General features: G+C 38.7%; 1 protein-coding gene across 2 annotated transcripts in view; it reads left to right on the top strand.

The window, feature by feature from the left end:
- The window catches only part of LOC122748586 (tubulin-specific chaperone cofactor E-like protein), a 159,387-nt gene that overhangs the window by 27,525 nt on the left and 111,727 nt on the right, over nt 1–20,135 (top strand). For both annotated transcript variants that reach the window (XM_043994292.1, XM_043994294.1), the window contains 4 exons: nt 3,640–3,821; nt 5,456–5,712; nt 8,868–8,994; nt 10,633–10,749. In XM_043994292.1, coding sequence (XP_043850227.1) covers nt 3,640–3,821; nt 5,456–5,712; nt 8,868–8,994; nt 10,633–10,749 — 683 coding nt within the window. The remainder of the gene's footprint in view (nt 1–3,639; nt 3,822–5,455; nt 5,713–8,867; nt 8,995–10,632; nt 10,750–20,135) is intronic.

The raw sequence follows: 20,135 nt of genomic DNA, 5'->3' as shown, positions 1-20,135 counted from the left end.
TTATATGAAATAATTTGCTTATAATTTATAATTTTATAATTAAATAAATTTTATAATTTAATAATTCCACTGAAGTAGTGTGGTCTGCACTGAGATTTTCTGAAGGCCATATCAAAATGTGAAATAGCAGTTTCACCTATTATAAATATAGGCTGGACCTTCCCCAAGTTCCAGCCTGTATAAAGCCTAAGAGCACCCTATAATCAGTATTATGTTTACGTCTAAGCCTGTTTAATGGTGTAGTCTATATTTGTCCCAGTAGAGTTTCTAGTTAGCATCTATTCCTTCTGTTAGGCAGTTTTCAAATACATATTTGTTGCTGCTTCCCTTAAAGTTTCCATTTTCCTGTTTGTCCTCTTCTTTTTCCCCTTCATTTATCATCCTTATTCCCTTACTATCACTTGCCCAGACTTCCTGACCTATAGCACATGCGCTAGTTTAGTAAATAGGCTGATATGGAAAGGGGAATACACAGAGCTAGAAAACAATGACTTCGGTTGACTAGGATTAATAGAAGCCATTTTCAGGCTGTTGATGACCACTAGTTTACAGTTTGAAATCACTGCAGTTCAGATTTTTTCGTAGTCAAAAATCTCTGTATGCCAGAGATCTATAGCCAGAGCTATTCAGTAATACATTTATTTTAGAAAGTATTCAATATAACAAATTTGTCTTAAAATAATTTGTCATTTTACTATACTAAGTAAATAGGGCCCTCACTTCAGGGTAATAAATCTGGGATAGATTTAAGTAAGCATGATCACCTTTCACATTTAGTGTTGCTAAGTGTCAGCTACTGACCATCTTGAGGGTCAAGAGAGTATGGCAGTGAGAGGAATTATGAAATCCTGTGGAGTTGGAAAGACTTCTCCCTCTTTTCTGCCCCCCCCCCCCAACACACACACACACAAGAAAAACCCCAAAGACTGGGCACCACAGCTTAAAGAAATGTATATTCTTTAATCTTCAACTAAAGGTTGTGGCCAAGTAGATTTTTGTCAGATCTTTCCCAAGGTATCTCCTTGTTTTCTCTTTATCAAAACTATTTTATGAAAGAAATTAAACCAGGCTGTTGAGGTGAGGGAGCAATTAACCACTCACTCTGGATAGTGAATAGCTTGGTATAAGTTACAGATACTATCTCACAAATGTTTCTTAACACTTTTCTTAAAACTATAGTTTCTCCCTTTGTGGAAACCAGAGTGGAGGATCCCTTATTAAACCATAGAATTGTTGAGGGCCTTGAGAGATGTCCTGGCCACCATATGTGACCATATCTAAGTACCAGGTAGAAGAGACTCCATCCCATTTTTAAGATCCTAAAGAAGGAGGCATTGTAAAGTACCAGGTACCTATTCTATTCCATTGTCTGAGAGGGGACTGTGTCAAAGGGTGGAAAGAGCTCCATTCTTGGAGTCAGAAGCTATAAGGTCCAGGCCAGATTTTGGTTACTAGGGCTATGACTTCTGGGATGTCATTTTTCTTCTCAGAACCCCAGTTACCTCAGCTCTGATGTCCTATGATTCTATGCCCAGGCTATTAGGAAATTCTTATGCTTTCAAGCCCAAATTAATCAGTATGCTCAGGGGAAAATAGCATATCCTGAAATTTCTTGTTTACTGAAAATTTAATCAGAAAACCCTTTTTGCTTCAACTTGTTGACAGGTTTTCAAAATACATTAGTGTATAATATATAGTAATTAGAATGTAGTATTTTCCAGGATAACATTACTATCAGTAGAGTTTAGTAAACTCAGTTTAATATGATTTGAGTGTGTTACAGTACTTCATTCTCATTATACTTCAGCAATATAGTATAATGGAAGGTTGAGACTAAATTTGTCTGCCCTCAGGATACTACCTAAAAGTTGCTCTTCAGAAAGCAAACTCCTCCTTATGCAATCAAACTTCTTAATCATTTGCATTTCTTATAAAAATAGAATGGAGGGAAATATTTTATTAGGAGAGCTATTATTAATTTAATTCTTATTAATTGATGTTTTACCATAGCTAACAATTAGCATGTAGTTTAATCCCATTTCCTCTACTTTCCACAGCAGGGAGAGAGTACAACTGATGACTACTTTCTCTTTGAAAGTCCTTCATATTCCTTTTTTTTTTTTTAGTGAGGCAATGGGGGTTAAGTGACTTGCCCAGGGTCACACAGCTAGTAAGTGTCAAGTGTCTGAGGCCAGATTTGAACTCAGGTACTCCTAACTCCAGGGCCGGTGCTCTATCCACTGCGCCACCTAGCTGCCCCGAAAATCCTTCATATTCTTGAAGACCATTATTACTCATTTGATTAAAGCTTGGGGCTAATGAAGCTAAAAGCATAGTTTTGATTTGTCTGTGGACCAGTTAGCTAGCTTTGCTGAGTTTTATACCATATACCGAAGCACCTTTTCCACAAATGCATGCTGTACATCAAAATGGGGACTGCAAGATACACATGGACAGTGCAGTTTTGCCCTCATAGATAAAACAACTTAAATTCCCACATTCATCATTGATGCTTTGGTAGTAGTGTCACATTGAAATCTCCTTAGTTTTCTTTTCTCTAATTTCAAAAATCTCAATTTATTTGTACTTTCCTGATGAGAGTCCCCTGCATCACTTAAATATCTTGTTGATCTTCCCTAAACACTCTGAAGTTGTACGCAGTTCTTGCACCAAGGAGTCCAAAACTGGATATTCATTATGCTTTGGATCTGAGTGGGAAGTGAATATGACCTAATTTCTGGCATCCTATACTGTATGTACATGTTGTATATGGGTGTGTATGTCTTTGTGACTGTATTTATGAAAGTGTGTGGTTGTATGTGTGTGGATGTTTGGGGGTGTGTTTACATGTGTGGATGTTTGTCTCTGTTTAAGGACATGGGTATGTTTAGACATGCACACACCATGATTCTTAGAACTCTCCATCACACTTTGGCAATGCCAGGATTTCTCATGCTTTCCCTTTCCTGAGCATCTTGTTATGCAGTTGTCTTCACTGAAGTGATTGCTTTGGCCATTTAAAACCTACCTCCCAAGTTAACTAGCTAAAGTGGTGAGCATGCTTTCTATGTCACTGTCCAGTTTGAGTTTTTTTTTTTTTAAATGAGTTAGTGTTTGGGACACCTTGGGACTCCTCCCTTTTTAAAAAAATCTCTCCAGGTGACACCGAGTTATAAATTCCTGGCTTACCTGCCGGCCAGTTGTGATCTCACAAAGTGGTTGACAAAAAAGCCTTTAATAAATTTTAAATTTTATATTTTGTTTTTAAGTATATAGAGAAAATTATGTATACCTGTTTCTTGCCCTGTAGGAGCTTATATGGATGTTCTAAATTATAATGTTACTTTTTGTTGATAAATATATTAAACAGGAGAAAATTTTTTTTTGCTAAAGGCAAAATAAATAATTGTCCTCACTTCTCTTTGATGGGTTGTTATTCTGTCATAAGAAGAGATAAGCACCTTTTTGTGGAATTTAACACAACTATGCTTAAATCCTGTTAGGGACCAGAGTGAAATGAGCCTCAATGGGACAAATAGCCCTTGCTTGATGATATATTCCTAGAAGCTGACTTAAGTATTTATGCTCTTTTAAAGGTTTGATTACAATCTGATATGCTTCTCCCTTTTTTCTCCCTAGGTCAGTAAAATTGTGTCAAATGTTCCTCACTTGGAGTTTCTAAACCTGAGTTCCAACCCTCTGAATTTGTCAGTTTTAGAGAGAACATGTGCCGGGTCCTTTTCTGGGGTTAGAAAACTCGTCCTCAACAACAGCAAAGCTTCTTGGGAAACAGTCCATATGCTACTGCAGGAATTACCAGAGTAAGCCAAGAGCCCATGGCATAGAGGAGAGGGAGGTGGGGACAGGGGGAAGGGGGTTACCTCTTGTCATCTCTGTTAGTGCTTGTTGCTCTCCTGCTTTCCACAAAACCATTACTGCAGTTTGAGTGGAGAACGAAATTAAAATAATGAACTTCTAAGATTGGTTGGTAGGGGTTAGATGATCCAGCACTACTTCCCTTGGAATTCTGTGTGGTATTTCGTAGTGCCAGGACATCAGAGATGTTATCATTTGGATGGAATTTACAAAGACTTTTAAGAGGGTATTTTCTCACTACTGGATCACCAATACCCCACTACATTTTTCTTGCAGAGTTGGGGTTGGGTGGTGAGGACAGGGGCAGGTGTGGATCAAGAAGGAATCATAGCTCCTTTAAGGTGTGTTAAGGTTTATCTGATGTGATGCAAATCTTTTTGCTATTTCTAATGCAAGTGATACTTTGAACAATTCAAAGATGAACTTATGTAAAAAAAAAAAGATGAACTTCTTGGTGCTATTTATCAAAACTTGGCTAGTTAGTGAACAGTACATGAAAAATTTGGGTGTCTAGCTGTTCAGACTCAGTATTTTTTAACGTTTTTGAAACTGGTGTTTTATTTGTTTAAACATATCAAAATTAAAAAAAAACACATCAAAATTGTCAAGTCCCTGTAATATCCCTCCAGCCATGACCTCACCCACCCACCTAATTTTTTTTTCCTACTCTCCATTTTAATTTGTTTGGTTTTCTCCACCCTTTGCATGCATTATGCTTTACAACAATCATCTTTGATTTTGCTCATACTTTCCAGATAATAGCCTCTCTCCTTCCTTGCCATTCCCTCTCCAAATCCTGTCTGTTCTTCAAGGGGACAGCTCATGACTCACCTTCCTGAATCTGCCTTTGACTACTATTGTCTACACTAATATCATACTTCTCAACTGCTATTGCACTAACAGTTTACATTATACAATTTACTTTTGAATTTTATGTTGTCTTGTATTATTTGGATGTGTTTCACATGAGTTTGGTTTTCCCTTTCAAATAGATTATAAGATCTTAGTGTAGAGAGACCTTGTCTTAGACATTTTGTAACTTGCATAATTCTTAACAAGGTTCCTTGCTTGGAATAAATAATCAATACTTGATTTAAAAAGCAAATGGAGGGGCAGCTAGGTGGCTCAGTGGATAAAGCACCTGCCCTGGATTCAGGAGGATCTGAGTTCAAATCCGGCCTCAGACACTTGACACTTACTGGCTGTGTTACCCTGGGCAAGTCACTTAACCCCCATTGCCCTGCCCCCCCCCCCCAAAAAAAGTAAATGGAAAAGTATATACCCTATCTTATCTATATGTGGTTTATTAGACTTTTTTTTTTTTTTTTAGTGAGACAATTGGGGTTAAGTGACTTGCCCAGGGTCACACAGCTAGTAAGTGTTAAGTGTCTGAGGTCAGATTTGAACTCAGGTACTCCTGACTCCAGGGTCGGTGCTCTATCCACTGCGCCATCTAGCTGCCCCTATTAGACTTTTTTAAAAAATGTGAAATGAGAATCAAATGTTTTAATAATAAAAAAAAAATAAAATTTAAAAAATAAAATGTGAAATGAGAACATCTTTGCTTCTTTCTATGCAGGTTGGAGGAGCTCTTCCTGTGCCTTAATGACTATGAAACAGTGTCTTGTTCTTCTATTTGCTGTCAATCTCTTAAGCTACTCCATATCACAGATAATAACCTTCAGGACTGGACTGAAATTCGAAAGTTAGGAGTTATGTTTCCTTCACTGGATACCCTCATCCTGGCCAACAATCACCTGAATGCCATTGAGGAACCCAATGATTCCTTGGCAAGGTTGTTTCCCAATCTGCGTTCCATCAGCCTTCATAAGTCAGGTGGGGATTGAAGTCACAAAATTCATCTCATTCCACATGCAAACTGATCTGAGCTTGTGCATGAATGAAAAAGAAAGTAGATGTCTTTTGGTTCTATTTGTCTTTTCTTTTGGTATTAATTTTCAGCTTGATGACTCATCCCCTGATGACAAACTAATGCACTTAAATTTAATGCATTCTTTTCCAGAAGAGCTTTGGTATTATATAAATATTGAGAGGTATAACAACATGTAGATATTAATTTACATTTTTATATTTAAAGTGATCATGCTATGAAGATTCTCCACCAGAATTCTAATGCCTCATTGTGGCATCTAGGGGACCCAAGATTCTAGAAAACTCAACAGATCCTACTAGGATGGAAAAATTAAATCCAAGTCATTTGTCTGTGAACAAACCCTACGTGCAGGGAGGCTCACCACTAGGCAGCCACAATGTGATGAATTTTTCAGCCACAATTACTTCTTTTTTGGGGTGGAGGGCGAGGCGGTGAGGGTTAAGTGACTTGTCACACAGCTAGCAAGTGTCAGGTGTCTCACAATTACTTTTCAAAGGCCATCTGAAGGGGGAAGCTAGGTGATACAGTAGATAAAGCACCAGCCCTGGATCCAGGAGGACCTGAGTTCAAATCCAGCCTCAGACACTTGACACTAGCTCTATGACCCTGGGCAAGTCACTTAACCCTCATTGCCCTGCCCAAAAAAAAAGGGGGGAGTCATCTGTGAACCTGTAGAGGGCTTCTTAACTGCATCAGTAGTGAGAGGACCCCCACTGATAAAATCACAGTTCATTGAAGAAACTATGAAAATGGGGAAATGAATAAATGAAGCAGATAGCAAAAGACAGATTAGTTAGAGCATAAAGAGATATTAACTAGAAAATCCTATTTGGACTTGAGTTTTAGAAACCTACTGCCAATTTTCCTGCCTCCCTTTTAATTCCTATGTTTTTTCTTCCTAGTATACATTACTATATAATTAGCTTCCCCTTAATCCTACTCTTCATGAGGTTAAAGTTTTTAGCATATTTATTGAAACAACCTTCACTAAAGTCATCATTCATGCTTCATTGTGGTATAGAAGTGTCCATGGATTCCCAATGACTCGACCAGTGGAAAGTAAGATCTGGAAAATCTTACCAAGCTATAAAGGCATTAATTCTGTGTCTGATGGTAGATTGTATGCCTCCTGTCTAAGAACCAGCCCGCCCAGCTAAATTCAGAGATGCGCATCACCAGGTTGGTTTGCAGGGTGAAGATTTTGTTGATCACAGCAACTCACAAGGAGCGATCCATTAAGTGATAGGAGGAATTGCAATCTGTATCCATGGAGGAGTACCACAAAAATGTAATTATAGGTCCTTCATGTACTAAAATAACTACAAAACTAAAAATAGCATTCACAAAGAACTGAAAGTTATGGACTTGATTTGAATGACAATAGAGGTTATTGGAGAAGCAGAGAAATTAGAAAATATACTTTTTACTGTAGGGAAGATGATTATTTTCAGGTATACGTCTTGAATTATTTTCTTTTTAAAAAATAGATTTCTGTTGATACCTTGATTTTACATTGCCTAGATTTACCCCTGTATTCACTGCCCCCTCCCCTCTCAGAGAGCTATTCCTTAAAATCAGTAAATTTTTTAAAAGAGGAAAAAGAAAAAAATTAGCAAAATTGATCGGTACATCAAAAAAGCCTTACTGCATGCCAGGTTATGAGCTTAATTTACATCCCTGTAGAGGTTTTGAGGTTGAGAGGATTAGTCAAATACATACATATATATTTTTCACCTTAAAGAAGCCGATTACTTTTCAAATATACATCCCTTGATCTAACCATTTTCTTCGTCCTCCTAGATACACAGGCCGTCCTGGAGCCAGTAGGACAGCTATGATTGGGTTTATTTATGAAGCGAATCACTTCCCTACCTTTAACCTTGCTGAAGGTTGTCAGAAGCAGGAAGGGACTGAGGTCTTTGTCACGCGGACCCATGACTGGCTCTGTTATTATTACAGGAATGTTTTTCTGGCCGGAGCCAAATATTGACCAGTATGGTATATTCGCACCTAACAAAAGCGGGATTTCATCTTGGGAGTGAAAAGTCTATTCTTAACTCACTGCAGCATGCTTAGGGATTTCAATTTATATCTGTTAGAGCATTTATTTTGAAAATACCACACATCTTCTGTCCCCAGAGGTCAAGGTTTCATGGTGTTTATTGAAACACTTTGATTTTCTTATCCTTCCCACCACAATAGCAGCAATAAAATTCTAGTGTGGATGATGGTATATCTGGCAAATAAGGACTTAAATGATCCAAATTATTATCTTTCCGATAAACAAGAAAAATAATCAGTTTTGGCTGCATTGATCTCCCCATGTTTCAGAATTCATCACCTAGAGCTAAGTGAAAAATTGAGTATGACTCAACAGTTTTCAAAAATTGTATCCTCTATTTGGCTCTGTAGGTGAAAAGAGTCAGTGATGCTTGCTCCAGAGTATAGTGGAGAAATGTCTCTCCTCCAAACTGCTTATGTGGCTTAGATGCCACATCAATGAAGACTCATTGGGTGAATGAACATTGTAGAATGAAACTGCCCCCCCCCCCCTTCTGCCAGGTTGTGGATCAAAGTGTAACTGCTATTAGGAGAATATAAGGAGGCAAATATTGTGCATAATTACTGCATTTATTGCCTCAGGATAGCTCATATTTCTGCAACACTTGAAGGTTTGCAAAGTACTTTTCCCACAGCACCAGTGAAAGAGGTAATAGATTTTGTGTGTGTGTGTGTGTGTGTGTGTGTGTGTGTGTGTGTGTGTGTGTGTGAGATCATCAATTATACCAGGAAACAGAAGCTCTGAGCAGTGATGTGAGTTGTCTCTGATCACCAGGCTCACAAGTGTGTGAGTCAGGATTCAAACTCAGGTCTCCTGACCCCAAGTGCAAGGCTCTTTCCATTATATCATGCTGGCTTTTCACACTTGGTTAAAGAGATTTCAGGCTCTATAGGTAGTGTACAGGCCTGTGTTTCCATTTTTTAATTATATTAATAATTTTAATTAATTTAATCCACTTTTTGCCTTTTCTTTTAATTTTGTAAATTCATTGTATGCTTTTATGTTTTTAATTAAAGAAAGTTTTTCTCAAAGCAGGTCTGCATTCCTGGGAAGACATTGACAAATTAAATTCATTCCCCAAACTTGAAGAAGTAAGATTGCTAGGGATACCTCTTCTGCAGCCATATACCACTGAAGAGCGCAGGAAATTGGTAATAGCCAGGTCTGTTTTTGTTTATTTTTCTCTTCTGTCATGTGAGTGTGACTGTGGGCTTTCCTTAAGACACAAGGCTACTGTTTGGGCATAGTGATGGGAAGAAACATATTAATGAGTATCCCTGCAGAAGTACTTATGTCAGTAGCCACTTCTGGAAGAAGTTCCTCCTGGAACACTGGGATTTTGAATGAAGGGAGAAATAGTTGGGAAGAAAACACTAAAATTGTCAGCCTGATAAGAGCCACAGAATCAGAGAATGTATGATCTTGAGGGGGAGGGAGCATGTAGGTGGCACAGTTAGTAGAGCCACTGGTCAGGAGACCTGAATTCAAATCCAGCCTCAAACACTTACTGGCTCTATGGCCTTGGGCAAGTCACTTCGCCTCTGTTTGCCTCAGTTTCTCAAATGTAAAATCGGGTCAAAAACAACACCTCTACCTCCCAGGGATACTGTGAGGATCAAATGAGAGAAGAATTGTGAAGTATATGCACAGTGCCTGTGATATAGCACTACGTAAATGTTATTATTATTGTCCTAATTGTTATTGTTTTACCTTTCAATAATTGGAATATTTGGAATACTATTTTAGGGTATACAGGAAAGTAGAAGGTATTGAGAATTCTCTTCTGTTTAAATCAAATATATTTTTCATGCCAGTGTAAATGGTCATTTGGAATATACTATAAATAGATTTTTTGCTTCTTTTTTTTTTTCTTTCTTAATTTTTTGCTTAAATCACAAATTGGCTTAGAAATGCCTACCATTCCCAGCTTTCTCTTCCTAAGTTTCCTCTGCATCCCCTCCCTCTGACAGGCCCTAAAGTAACTCATCATCATATAGTATCTTTCCTTAGCTGAAGACAAAAGTTTCTAGAAGACTCATGGAGAAAACAGTGGCTTCAATTTCTTTAACACTCTGTAAAACACATAATAAGTGGTTTTGGGAGGCTTTAAATGCAGTGTATGTCCTAAAAGGAACAACTTATTTAATAGAGAATCGATCTGAACTAAAATAACTCAACCACTTTCCCACTTTGAAGTAGGTTAACAGGCATATAATATATATATATATATTTTTTTTTTTTTGCGGGGCAATGGGGGTTAAGTGACTTGCCCAGGGTCACACAGCCAGTAAGTATCAAGTGTCTGAGGCCGGATTTGAACTCAGGAACTCCTGAATCCAGGGCTGGTGCTTTATCCACTGCGCCATCTAGCCGCCCCCACAGGCATATAATATTAAAGGAATAAGTCTTTGTGTACTTTCAAAGGAACTCTTCTCTATCGGCCATGTGATTTACATAGTTCTTTTGCAAGCATTATTATTTTCTAATGTCTGAGCTCTAGCTTGTAAGTATTCCTCTCCATAACCATTTCCACTGAAGTTAAGACATGACTACAGAGGGGTTCCCATGACTAGAAAGTCAGCTTCAGAACACCTGACCTGCTTTCCTTTTCCTCTCCCATTGTTTACCACTTCCTAATATCTTTATTTCATGTCAGAGTCACTCTCATTAGGATGACTCAGGATTTACTTTACTTTGGAGATGTTAAGTCTTAATCCTAAACCAGTGCATCTTCTGTTTGTCAGGCTGAATTAGTACTTTGAGTTTTTCAAAGGGTCTTTATTTTGGCTTTAACTTACAGATTGCCGTCAGTTTCCAAACTTAATGGCAGTGTTGTTACTGATGGAGAGCGAGAAGACTCTGAGCGGTTTTTCATTCGTTATTATGTGGATGTCCCCCAGGAGGAAGTACCATTCAGGTAAAAATTGCTGAACAGTTAATCATGACTGTTTAGAAAGTGATTTGATTAAACAACACTTGTGTTTTAGATCAACAACTTCAGTAACTTAGACAGCTTAGAGAATTTAGCTTATTCAGAGCCCAGTTATGCCTTTGTGACTGTCTTTCTCTTCAGTTGTTGGTATTGTCTCAAGTTCAGAGATGAGAAGATTTGAAAATTTTTGAAGGCCACCTGCACATTGGACAGAGAGACTTCAAGAGAGAGACATAAGAGCTAGAGATATGAGAAACAGAAAGACCATGAGCATAGAATCTAGCCTTCTTCCTCAACTCTAGGACAGTACACTTGCTCATCTTTATCGTGTTTGAGAAGAAGCATGATAAAGAGAGCTGGACTTGAAGTCAGGAAACCTGGGTCCGCATCCCAATCCTGACTTAACTAGCTTTGTGACCCCTGGCAAGCCACAAGTCTTTTGTCTATAGAACAGGGATAATAATTCTTCCCTACCTACCTCACAAGGTTGTTGAGAGGAGAGTGCTTTATAGCCGTGAGTGGCCACGTACACATATTTATATCTGGCCACTAATGTATTTCTCATTCCCAGATCCATGCCACTGATTCTTTTTGATCTTCTTCAGTAGGTCATTTGTTTTTAGACATACTCTACAAGTTAACTTGTCATTTCATATTATAGACTCTTCAGAAATATTCTAGGCTTCACCAGCATGAGGGAGGTGTAAAATATGAAGAGAGCTGAGAGAGGAGCAATGAAGATTACTAAGGGGGATGGAAAATAGGTCTCTGAGGAATTGTTAGAATTGACATTTTTGGGCTTTCAAAGAAGGCCAGGGGAGAATAATTAACAATTTTTTGTTTCTAAAGAGCTGTTATCAAGAAATTTTGAGGTTCCTTTGAAATTATTCTGAAGCCTGAGAGCCTGAAAGTTTTGAATAGTGTATAGCTTAAATAAACCTTTAAAAATTAGATTTTATTTTTGTTTCTGGAGCTTGACTTACAAGAAACATATAAGTTTTCAGGGAAGTAATTATCATTGTATCTTTTGGCATGACCCTATGGTATTTTCATGGGAGATGGCAGGATTCTGGCTTTGAAAATGCCAGTCAATACACAGGTGTCAGCAAGCATTTATTAAGCACTTCTTATGTACCAAGCACTGTGCTAAGCACTGAGCATATAAAGAAGACAAGACATAGCTCCTGCCCTCCAGGAGATTACAGTCTAATGAACACTATATGCAAAGAAGATAAGTACAGGATAAATTGTAGATAAACAAAAGAGGCAAGGCCCCCAAAATAAAAGGGATCAGGAAAGGCTCCCTGTAGAAGGTAGGATTTTAGCTGAAACTTAAAGGAAAACAGAAGGCAGAGATGAGGAAGGAGAGCATTGGGGGGCGGGGAAGGCAGGAATAGCCAGATAAAATGCCCAGAGCTGAGAGATGAAGTATCTTGTTGAAGAAACAACTAAGTGGCCAGTGTCACTGAATCACAGGGTAGATGGGGACTGTCTGTTAGTGGGATAATAAAAAATCATTCCCCACAAAAGTGGGCTAACAATGTAACATCTGTTATATGATAAACCTTTCATTATAGAATATTTTAGCCATATTGAAACTAGCTATAGTTTCACTTAAGTGGTAGGCAAATTGGCCCTTTCATTTTGATAGTAAAAAAAATGAGGGGGCAGCTAGACAGTGCACTAGCCCTGGAGTCAGGAGGACCTGAGTTCAAATCTCACCTCAGACACTTACTAGCTATGTGATCCTGGGCAAATCATTTAACCCCTGATTGCCTCAGACATCCAGGGCCATCTCACGTTGTATATCTTGCCACTGGACCCAGATGATTCTGGAGGAGAGAGTGAGGTTGGTGACCTTACACAGCCCTCCCTCACTTAAATCCAATTCAGTGCAAGTCATGACATCACCCCTGATGTCATGGTCCTCTTTGAGAATGAAAGACAAACAACAACAACAAAAAGTACTGAGTAAAAGAATAGAAAAGTATAAGTTGCCTTAAAATGTACTGGTTAAGTATTAGAAAGAGAGATGTGATAACATGGTATCATTACTTGCCTTGTTATTCATGAGTCTCTTTTACCAATTCCGTACTCATTTCCTCTCTGAAACAAAAGTATTGTTGAGTAGGAGAATCATAAATATCAGAGTGAGCAGTTAGTATGTGGTGAAATTGTGTCTCAGTAAGAAAATATATATGCAAGAATAACATTTGATTGTTAATACCTTAAGCCTGTTGGTTGTAAGGCAACATTGTGGAGAAAGTGCTGAATTTGGAGTTATGTTAGCCTGGTTTCAAATCCTAGTTTTGTCACCTCACTACCAGCATAACTTTGAGTCATGGTCTCTCTGGGTGTCAGTTTCCTCATCTGTAGCATGAGGAAGATAAGGTCCCTTCCAGCTCTAAGTTTATTATCCTGTGATCTTTTTCTCTTAGCCATAAAATTTATCTTCTCAACTAACTCTTATTTGGGTTAAAGAATGATGCTTCTACCTCTCTCTTGCTGTTTGGTTGACTGAGCTATTTATCTCTGTTCATTCTTCTGACCTTGTGTAAAACACAGAATGGTTTTTCCCATCTAAGGCATAACTTTTTTACTTGTAAAAAAAAACCAATAACTGATATCATATAGCACTTTAAAGTTTGCATTAAGCCTCCCAACAACCTTATGAGGTAGGTACTAAAGATTCTGTTATCCCCATTTTACAGATGAAGAAATAGGTTCACAGAGGGTAAGTAACTTGTTTGTGGTCTTAAGCATCAGAGACAAGATTTGAACTCAGGTTTTCTTGACTCTTAAGTCAAGCATTTTATTCCTTGTTATCTTGAAGGTATATATATGTTTTTGGATCATTTGAATGTCCTTTATGATAGAAAAATTTCTTTATGAACAAGCTAGATGACATCTGTTTTCAAATTTAGAGTTATTTAGAAGCATATGAATTTCGGGTGATCCAAAGATTTTCATGTGCTATTTTCCTGTCCCAGAAAGACATGTAGGTTCTAGTTACCTGCAACCTTTGAATTCATATGAGGAGCAGCATGAATGTTTAATGGGATGAGGGGAAAATGAACCAACAGGGACTTTTTGTAACTTCATACAGGTGATCAGTTAATCTTTTTTCCTACTCTTTACTGGTAGAGAGAGTTGGAAGTTCATTCTTTGTAACATAGCCAACTCTGGTAATAATGAGCTTACACTCATAGTTTCAGGATAACTAAGCAATCTGCCATCTGTTTTGTGTTGTCTGTTTACTGTGTAAGGCAACAGAGGATGAGAAATCTCTATCCCCTGTTTCTTGGCCTTTCAACACTGTGGAATCCACCTTCCCAATCAATGGGCTCTTTATTTAAGTGCATTCAGCTGTGCACTGTCTCTTAGAGACGGGTGTAGCCATTAAAGTCAGTTTTTTCCAGTCCGAAGAACTGTTAATGTTGTTTCAGAATATGTTGGGTTTGTGCTGCAGGTGGCTGGAAAGGTGTTCCCTTTGGTCATATTTCAGTTCCTGACTCATTTTCATTAAGAGCCCTTTCAGGAAATGTTAACTTTGGGCTCTGAGTTTCAAAGGCTGACAGTCTTGACCCTAACAGAACTGACATTCATGTTAGAAACATTTCTGAAGTCTGCTGACACAATCTGATAAGGAGTTGTAGGTCTGGGAGGCAGCAGAAAGGGCGTCTTCCTGGCTTAGACTTCCCTTCCCTCGCGGTTCATAGAAGCTGTCCAGGGGCTTTGCTCTTGCAAGAAAGCTCTGAGGAAGCTCATGTGCCAGATACTATCTTGATGTCTTTCAGGACTCTTTGTGATCTGCCTGTAGCACATGCTATTACATGATTTGAGAGATATTGAAATATGGGAACTTGTTTAATTCTTTTATTACCTTCTATTTCTAAACTTTTTTATCCTGTATTTTCCTACAGCTAATCTTAAGTAAAAGTTAATGGCTACCATAATAAGGTCCACCGTCTACCAGTATGTTTTTTCAGTTAATTGCAATAAATTGGTTCAGAACTGTTCTTAAGACTGATACTTGCTCCCTCCAGAGGTGTAGATCACAATTCACCCACAACTTCTTATCCTATGCAGCTCTTGTCCATGTCATCCCATAAATTCTCTGCTGAGGGGATTTCCTCTAGACATCTTGGGTTGTACATCAGTCATTCCTTATTCTCATTACCTGACCAGTCTACCTGGTGTAAGAGCTTTAAAAAGAGGAATGCAGTCTCTTTTCTTGATGCTGTAGGTAGGGAAGATAACCCAATAGGTAGGTAAGATTTGAGATTCATTTGTAAACTTTTGGTAAATGTGGGAATATAAGTGAGAATAGACTGTCTTCTAAAGCAGTATTGCAGAAAGGAATGCAAAGATTCAGACAGACCTGGGTTCAAGCCTGGTTTCTGAGATAGACTGGCCGTGAACCTGGGCAAGTCCCTTTACTTCCCAGATCCCATACAGTTTTCTAATACTAGAAGTTAGAAAATACTTTGCAAAACTACATTAGTTAAAAGAAGTTTACTAAATGAATCACAGATCCAGATAAAAAAAATAGAACTTTTAAAATTTAGAAACCAAAACACCATAGAATTTGAAGTAAAAAACAAGTTGTGAGGTTTTCCCTTTGGATAGGACAGAATCGAGCTTTCGGTCTTTCTAAGAGTATGCAGTTTCTTTTGAGGAAAAATGATTCTGGCATGTGTCTAAGTATCGTCTTAATGTTTATTATTTCGATGCCCCTCACTCAGTTGTCCATATCTCATCTTACATCACATTGCCTGTGGTGACTCATTTTTTATCTTATTTTGTATTTTTCATCTCTCCTTATCCTTTGACAGACTGGATTGAATACTTAATAGGTGTGCAATAGCTCTCTTCTTTCATGCAATTAAAATGTGCTTTCCTTTAGGGAAATAATGTATCGTGCATTGTGTGTTTTATGGGCTAATACATTTATTGACTTAAGGAGCCTTTAAACAATTTCCCCCATTTTGTATCCCAGCAGGAATAAATATAACCAAAAAAGATAGGACACAGTTGATTGGTAGTCAGAGGAGGAGAGAGGACCATTGTCAGTGAGGGATGTAAGTACCAGGACTAGCTTGCTTTTAAGGCTTTTCTTTGCCACTACACTCCCCTTGTACCCTTGGTTTCTTTGTGCCCTGTTAAGAAATCTTTAGATCCTGACTTGGGAAATCTTTGGGCCTGCTATCACAGTAGGTCATGGTTTTTCAGACATGTTCATTTTAATTGTTGGTGGTAAAACTATTTGCAAAATATGAAGAATTTTTCTTCTCAAAGCGAATGGTTTTCTAAATAGACTTCATTGTATCTCTGTATTATTGTGAGAGTAGGGCAGTGGCCTTTCTTTGGCCCCTCCTCCCTGATAAAGGCCCATTTTGTCTGGGATGTTAGAGAAACCCTAGTGCACTCTGCCCTTGCCTCCTCCTCCTTACAGACAGAGAGCCTGCTGTTGTTACAGGGACATTCCTCCATTTGACACGAGTCTCCTGGGCTTCTCCACATGGCCAGCTCCGTTATCCCTGGACAGGGGCAGTCACACAGCACTGCTCACAGTAAGCTGTGAGGTGGATGAGAAACAAAGGGGGCATTCTCCAAAGTGTACAGTGGAGAGCTTCTGAAATGTTAGCTCTTCCCCGAAGCTTAGGGTCTTTGTCATTTCAATTACCTCGTGCCTTGTTTTGACTTCTTGCCACTTTCCCAGCCTAGCAAAAAAATGTGCTACCTCCCCTCTCTTGATCGGAGATGTATACATATGTCTGTATGTGCTGGTGAGGAAATCTCCAAGAGGACCAACCCTCCAGAATCATGATCTTGGGGTAATTATCTTTTGTCTGAACTTTTTAACTTGAAAATTTTTAAATGCATTGCTTTACTGCTCATCTGACCAATAGCACATCCTCTGCCCTCTTTAATGGGAGGGGAGAAAGAATCAGATATTTAGCCCCACAAGGAATATTTTATGGCCTTTTATCTAAAGATCTAGGTATTCCTAAGAGCAATCTTGAAAAAAAGAGGGAAAAACTCTTGTATTTCTTAAAAAGTCTTTATTAGTCCACAAACTGTTGTTCCTAAGCTCTTTGTCCAATTTTGGGTGTCAGTAGTATTTGATGATTCTAACCATCAGAAGCCTAAAGAGACATTAATGCTAGAAGATACATCCTCAACTTTTCTTAAAATGATGGCTTTCTCAGGATGATTATTCATTAAATTTATTACAGATCCTGGGCCTGTAGGTTTGTGCTGATTTATATAACTTGTAAGTAGGGATTGCTTCATTCTGTGTTCTTTTGTCCCCAGGGCCAAACATAGTATCTGGCACATAGTTGGCACTTAATAAATACTTGTTGATTTGCTTACTTGTTTTTGGACTAATTCTTAGTCTTCGAGGACTTCTCTTGAGCTTATTACATAGTCTTTTGATAGGAACCTGTGATTTTCTTAGTATGGTGAACTCCAATGTAAAAACCCCCTCCATTGTTGCAGCTTAACAACTCATCTATAACTTCTACTCACAGAGAAGTGCCCCAGAGCCTGAGAAAGTTAATGGCTTGCTCATGGTCACACAGACAATATATGTTTGAGGCAGGACTCAAACCCATGTCTTCTTGACTTTTAGTTTGGTCTTTTGTCCATTACACCATGTTACCTCTCAAGTAGAGAGTGGTGTTATAAATTTTACTCAGTAAAGAATCTGAGACACCAAGAGACTAATTTGCCCAAGTGCAATGGGAGTCTGCCCAAAATAGAAATAAAATTCATACACCCTAACTCCTAGGCTCTGACTTTATACTTGGATGTCAGGCTATTACTTCAGTCTCAGATTGTCCAAAACAGAACTTAACACCTTTCCTGCTACATCCCTCATAGTTTACCTGTTTCTTTCAGTGGAACCATCAGTTTCTAATCATCCAAGTTTGATGAAACTGGAGTCAACTTTAACTTCTTTTAGTCAATCACCAAGTCCTGTTGATTTATCTTTCAGATATCTTTCATATCTGTCCCTTTCTTTGCACTTCAGCACAATAGTCCTGACACTGATCACTTTATTTCTGGATTATTTATTGCAGCAGCATCTTCTGTGAATTCCTAACTCTGGTCCTACCTATTCTCTCCCAACCCTTCTAGTCCCCCCCCCCTTCCACCCCCCCCCCTAAACACATTAATTCTTATTGCTGCCAGACTAAGTTTTTAACATTTTATGTCACTCCTCTATTAAAAAGTCTCTATTTTCTACCCCTTCAACCTCTAAGTATCTTGGCCTGGTTTTGGAGGCTCGATATAATCTGGACCACTCTGCCTATTCAGCCTTTTTCTACAACATGTACCTTCTTTTATAATAAAACCACAGACCTTATTGTCCTGCAAAAATCAAGCCCATTTCGATCTCTGTGTTTTTGCTCCTAATGACCTACCCTCTTTTCTCCCTCTCTACCTATCCAAAATCTATCCATCCTTTAAAAGCCAACTTCAATTTTTTTCATGAAACCTTCCCTGACTACCCCTGCCTTTACATCAATATCCCTTTCAGTCAATCCACTGGTAGATATTTACTGAGTAACTGCTATATGCAAGGTAATGTGCTAAGCACTGTCTGGGGATACAAAAAAAAAAAATGTAAGACAGAATTCTGCCCTCAAGGAGTATTCATTCTAGTTGGGAAGATAAGGCTATATGAACATGGAACACATAACAAACAAGATAAGGAAGAAGAAAAGTATCACATTAGGGATACATGTGGACAGTAAGTTTTATAGGAGTTTAAGAGAAAAGAGGCTTGGGTTGTCAGGAAAGACTTCTAAGAGCACACATGTATATGTAGCAGGCCTTTTGTGTGCATAAACTTTAGATAGGTAGAAATAAGAGCATGGGTATTGCAGTCATGGAGAATTGTATGAATGGAAGTGGCAATGAGTCGTCTAAAAGAAAGTCATGATCACTTGCCTTGAAAACCCAGAAGGTGATTTAAAGTGGACATCGGTTCTGTGCTTGTGGTGTTCTAAGAAGATTGCCCAGAGAATAAAGTACTTCCCAGGTTGTCTTAAGAATTAGATAGGGGGCAAGTCACTTAATCCCTGTTGCCCCACCAGAAAAAAAAAAAAGAGAGATCAGAGGGGGCAGCTAGGTGGCGCAGTGGATAGAGCACCAGTCCTGGATTCAGGAAGACCTGAGTTCAGATCCGGCCTCGGACACTTGACACTTACTAGTTGTGTGACCCTGGGCAAGTCACTTAATCCCTGTTGCCCCACCAAAAAAAAAAAAAAAGAGATCAGAGGGGGCAGCTAGGTGGTACAGTGGATAGAGCACTGGCCCTGGATTCAGGAGGACCTGAGTTCAAATCCACCTCAGACACGACACTAGCTGTGTGATACTGGGCAAGTCACTTAACCCTCATTGCCCTGCAATAAATAAATAAATAAACAAACAAACAAATAAATAAAAATAAATTATAGATCAGAAAGAGGCAGCTATGGTACAATGGGAAGGACCTCGAAAGACTCCTTTCTAGTCCCATCTCTTTGGTCTTCTGTTACCTTATTGGTAAAATGTGGGATTGAACTAGATGATAGAAGTGGGCAAAGCTCTGTTTCTAAAAGACCTGGATTCAAATCCTACCTCTGATGCTCTTTCTAACTGTGGTTTAGGGCAAGTCACAACCCCCCTGAATCTCAGTTTCCTCATTTATATAATGAGGGAGTTACTCTAAGATGGCCTCAGAGCTCCCTTATAGCCCTAGACCTATGATCTGTAAGGTTCATTCCAGCTCTAACATTTGATGACTGAGTTAACCTTTGGTTTCTGTGTGTGTCTGCCTTTTGATTTTATGTTTCATCCAAGATTCATCTTCAGATTAAAATGTATGAAAAGGGTTGGTAACATTTTCAAGTACTACGCCAAAGCTTCATTCTACACCCACACACTGAAAAGGCCTAAGGAAATCCATTGGTAGAGAGGTAGTCAGATCTCTGATACATACGGGGAAGGCCTTTATACTGTATGTACTGCTCAGATAGGAGTTAGGTTAGATTACTTTGTGGTCTCTTTCAACCCGAGATGCTGTGAGTGTTGAGATTGTGAAGTCCGATAAGCCAAGGAAAGGAAGATTTCTGTAATGCTGACTGCTGTGCCCAAGGAAAATGAGAGGACACAATTTCTCCTGGGCATAGCTTAACTCTTCATATCCCCCTTTGGGGTAAGTCCACATATTTCACCCGCTAGTGATGAAAACAACTAGCAGAACTGACATAAGCTCCACCCCCCCCCAGTGTCTTTAATTAATTAATTTATTTATTAAATTTAAAGAGAAGCCTAACAGCCCATCTGCCCCTGGCAAGAGTTCTCCACCAGTCATT

The sequence above is a fragment of the Dromiciops gliroides genome, chromosome 3 (genome assembly GCF_019393635.1).
Source record: "Dromiciops gliroides isolate mDroGli1 chromosome 3, mDroGli1.pri, whole genome shotgun sequence".
NCBI classification, from domain to species: domain Eukaryota; kingdom Metazoa; phylum Chordata; class Mammalia; order Microbiotheria; family Microbiotheriidae; genus Dromiciops; species Dromiciops gliroides.
Note: the sequence above shows the minus strand (reverse complement) of the source record. Positions and strands in the feature narration are given on the sequence as shown.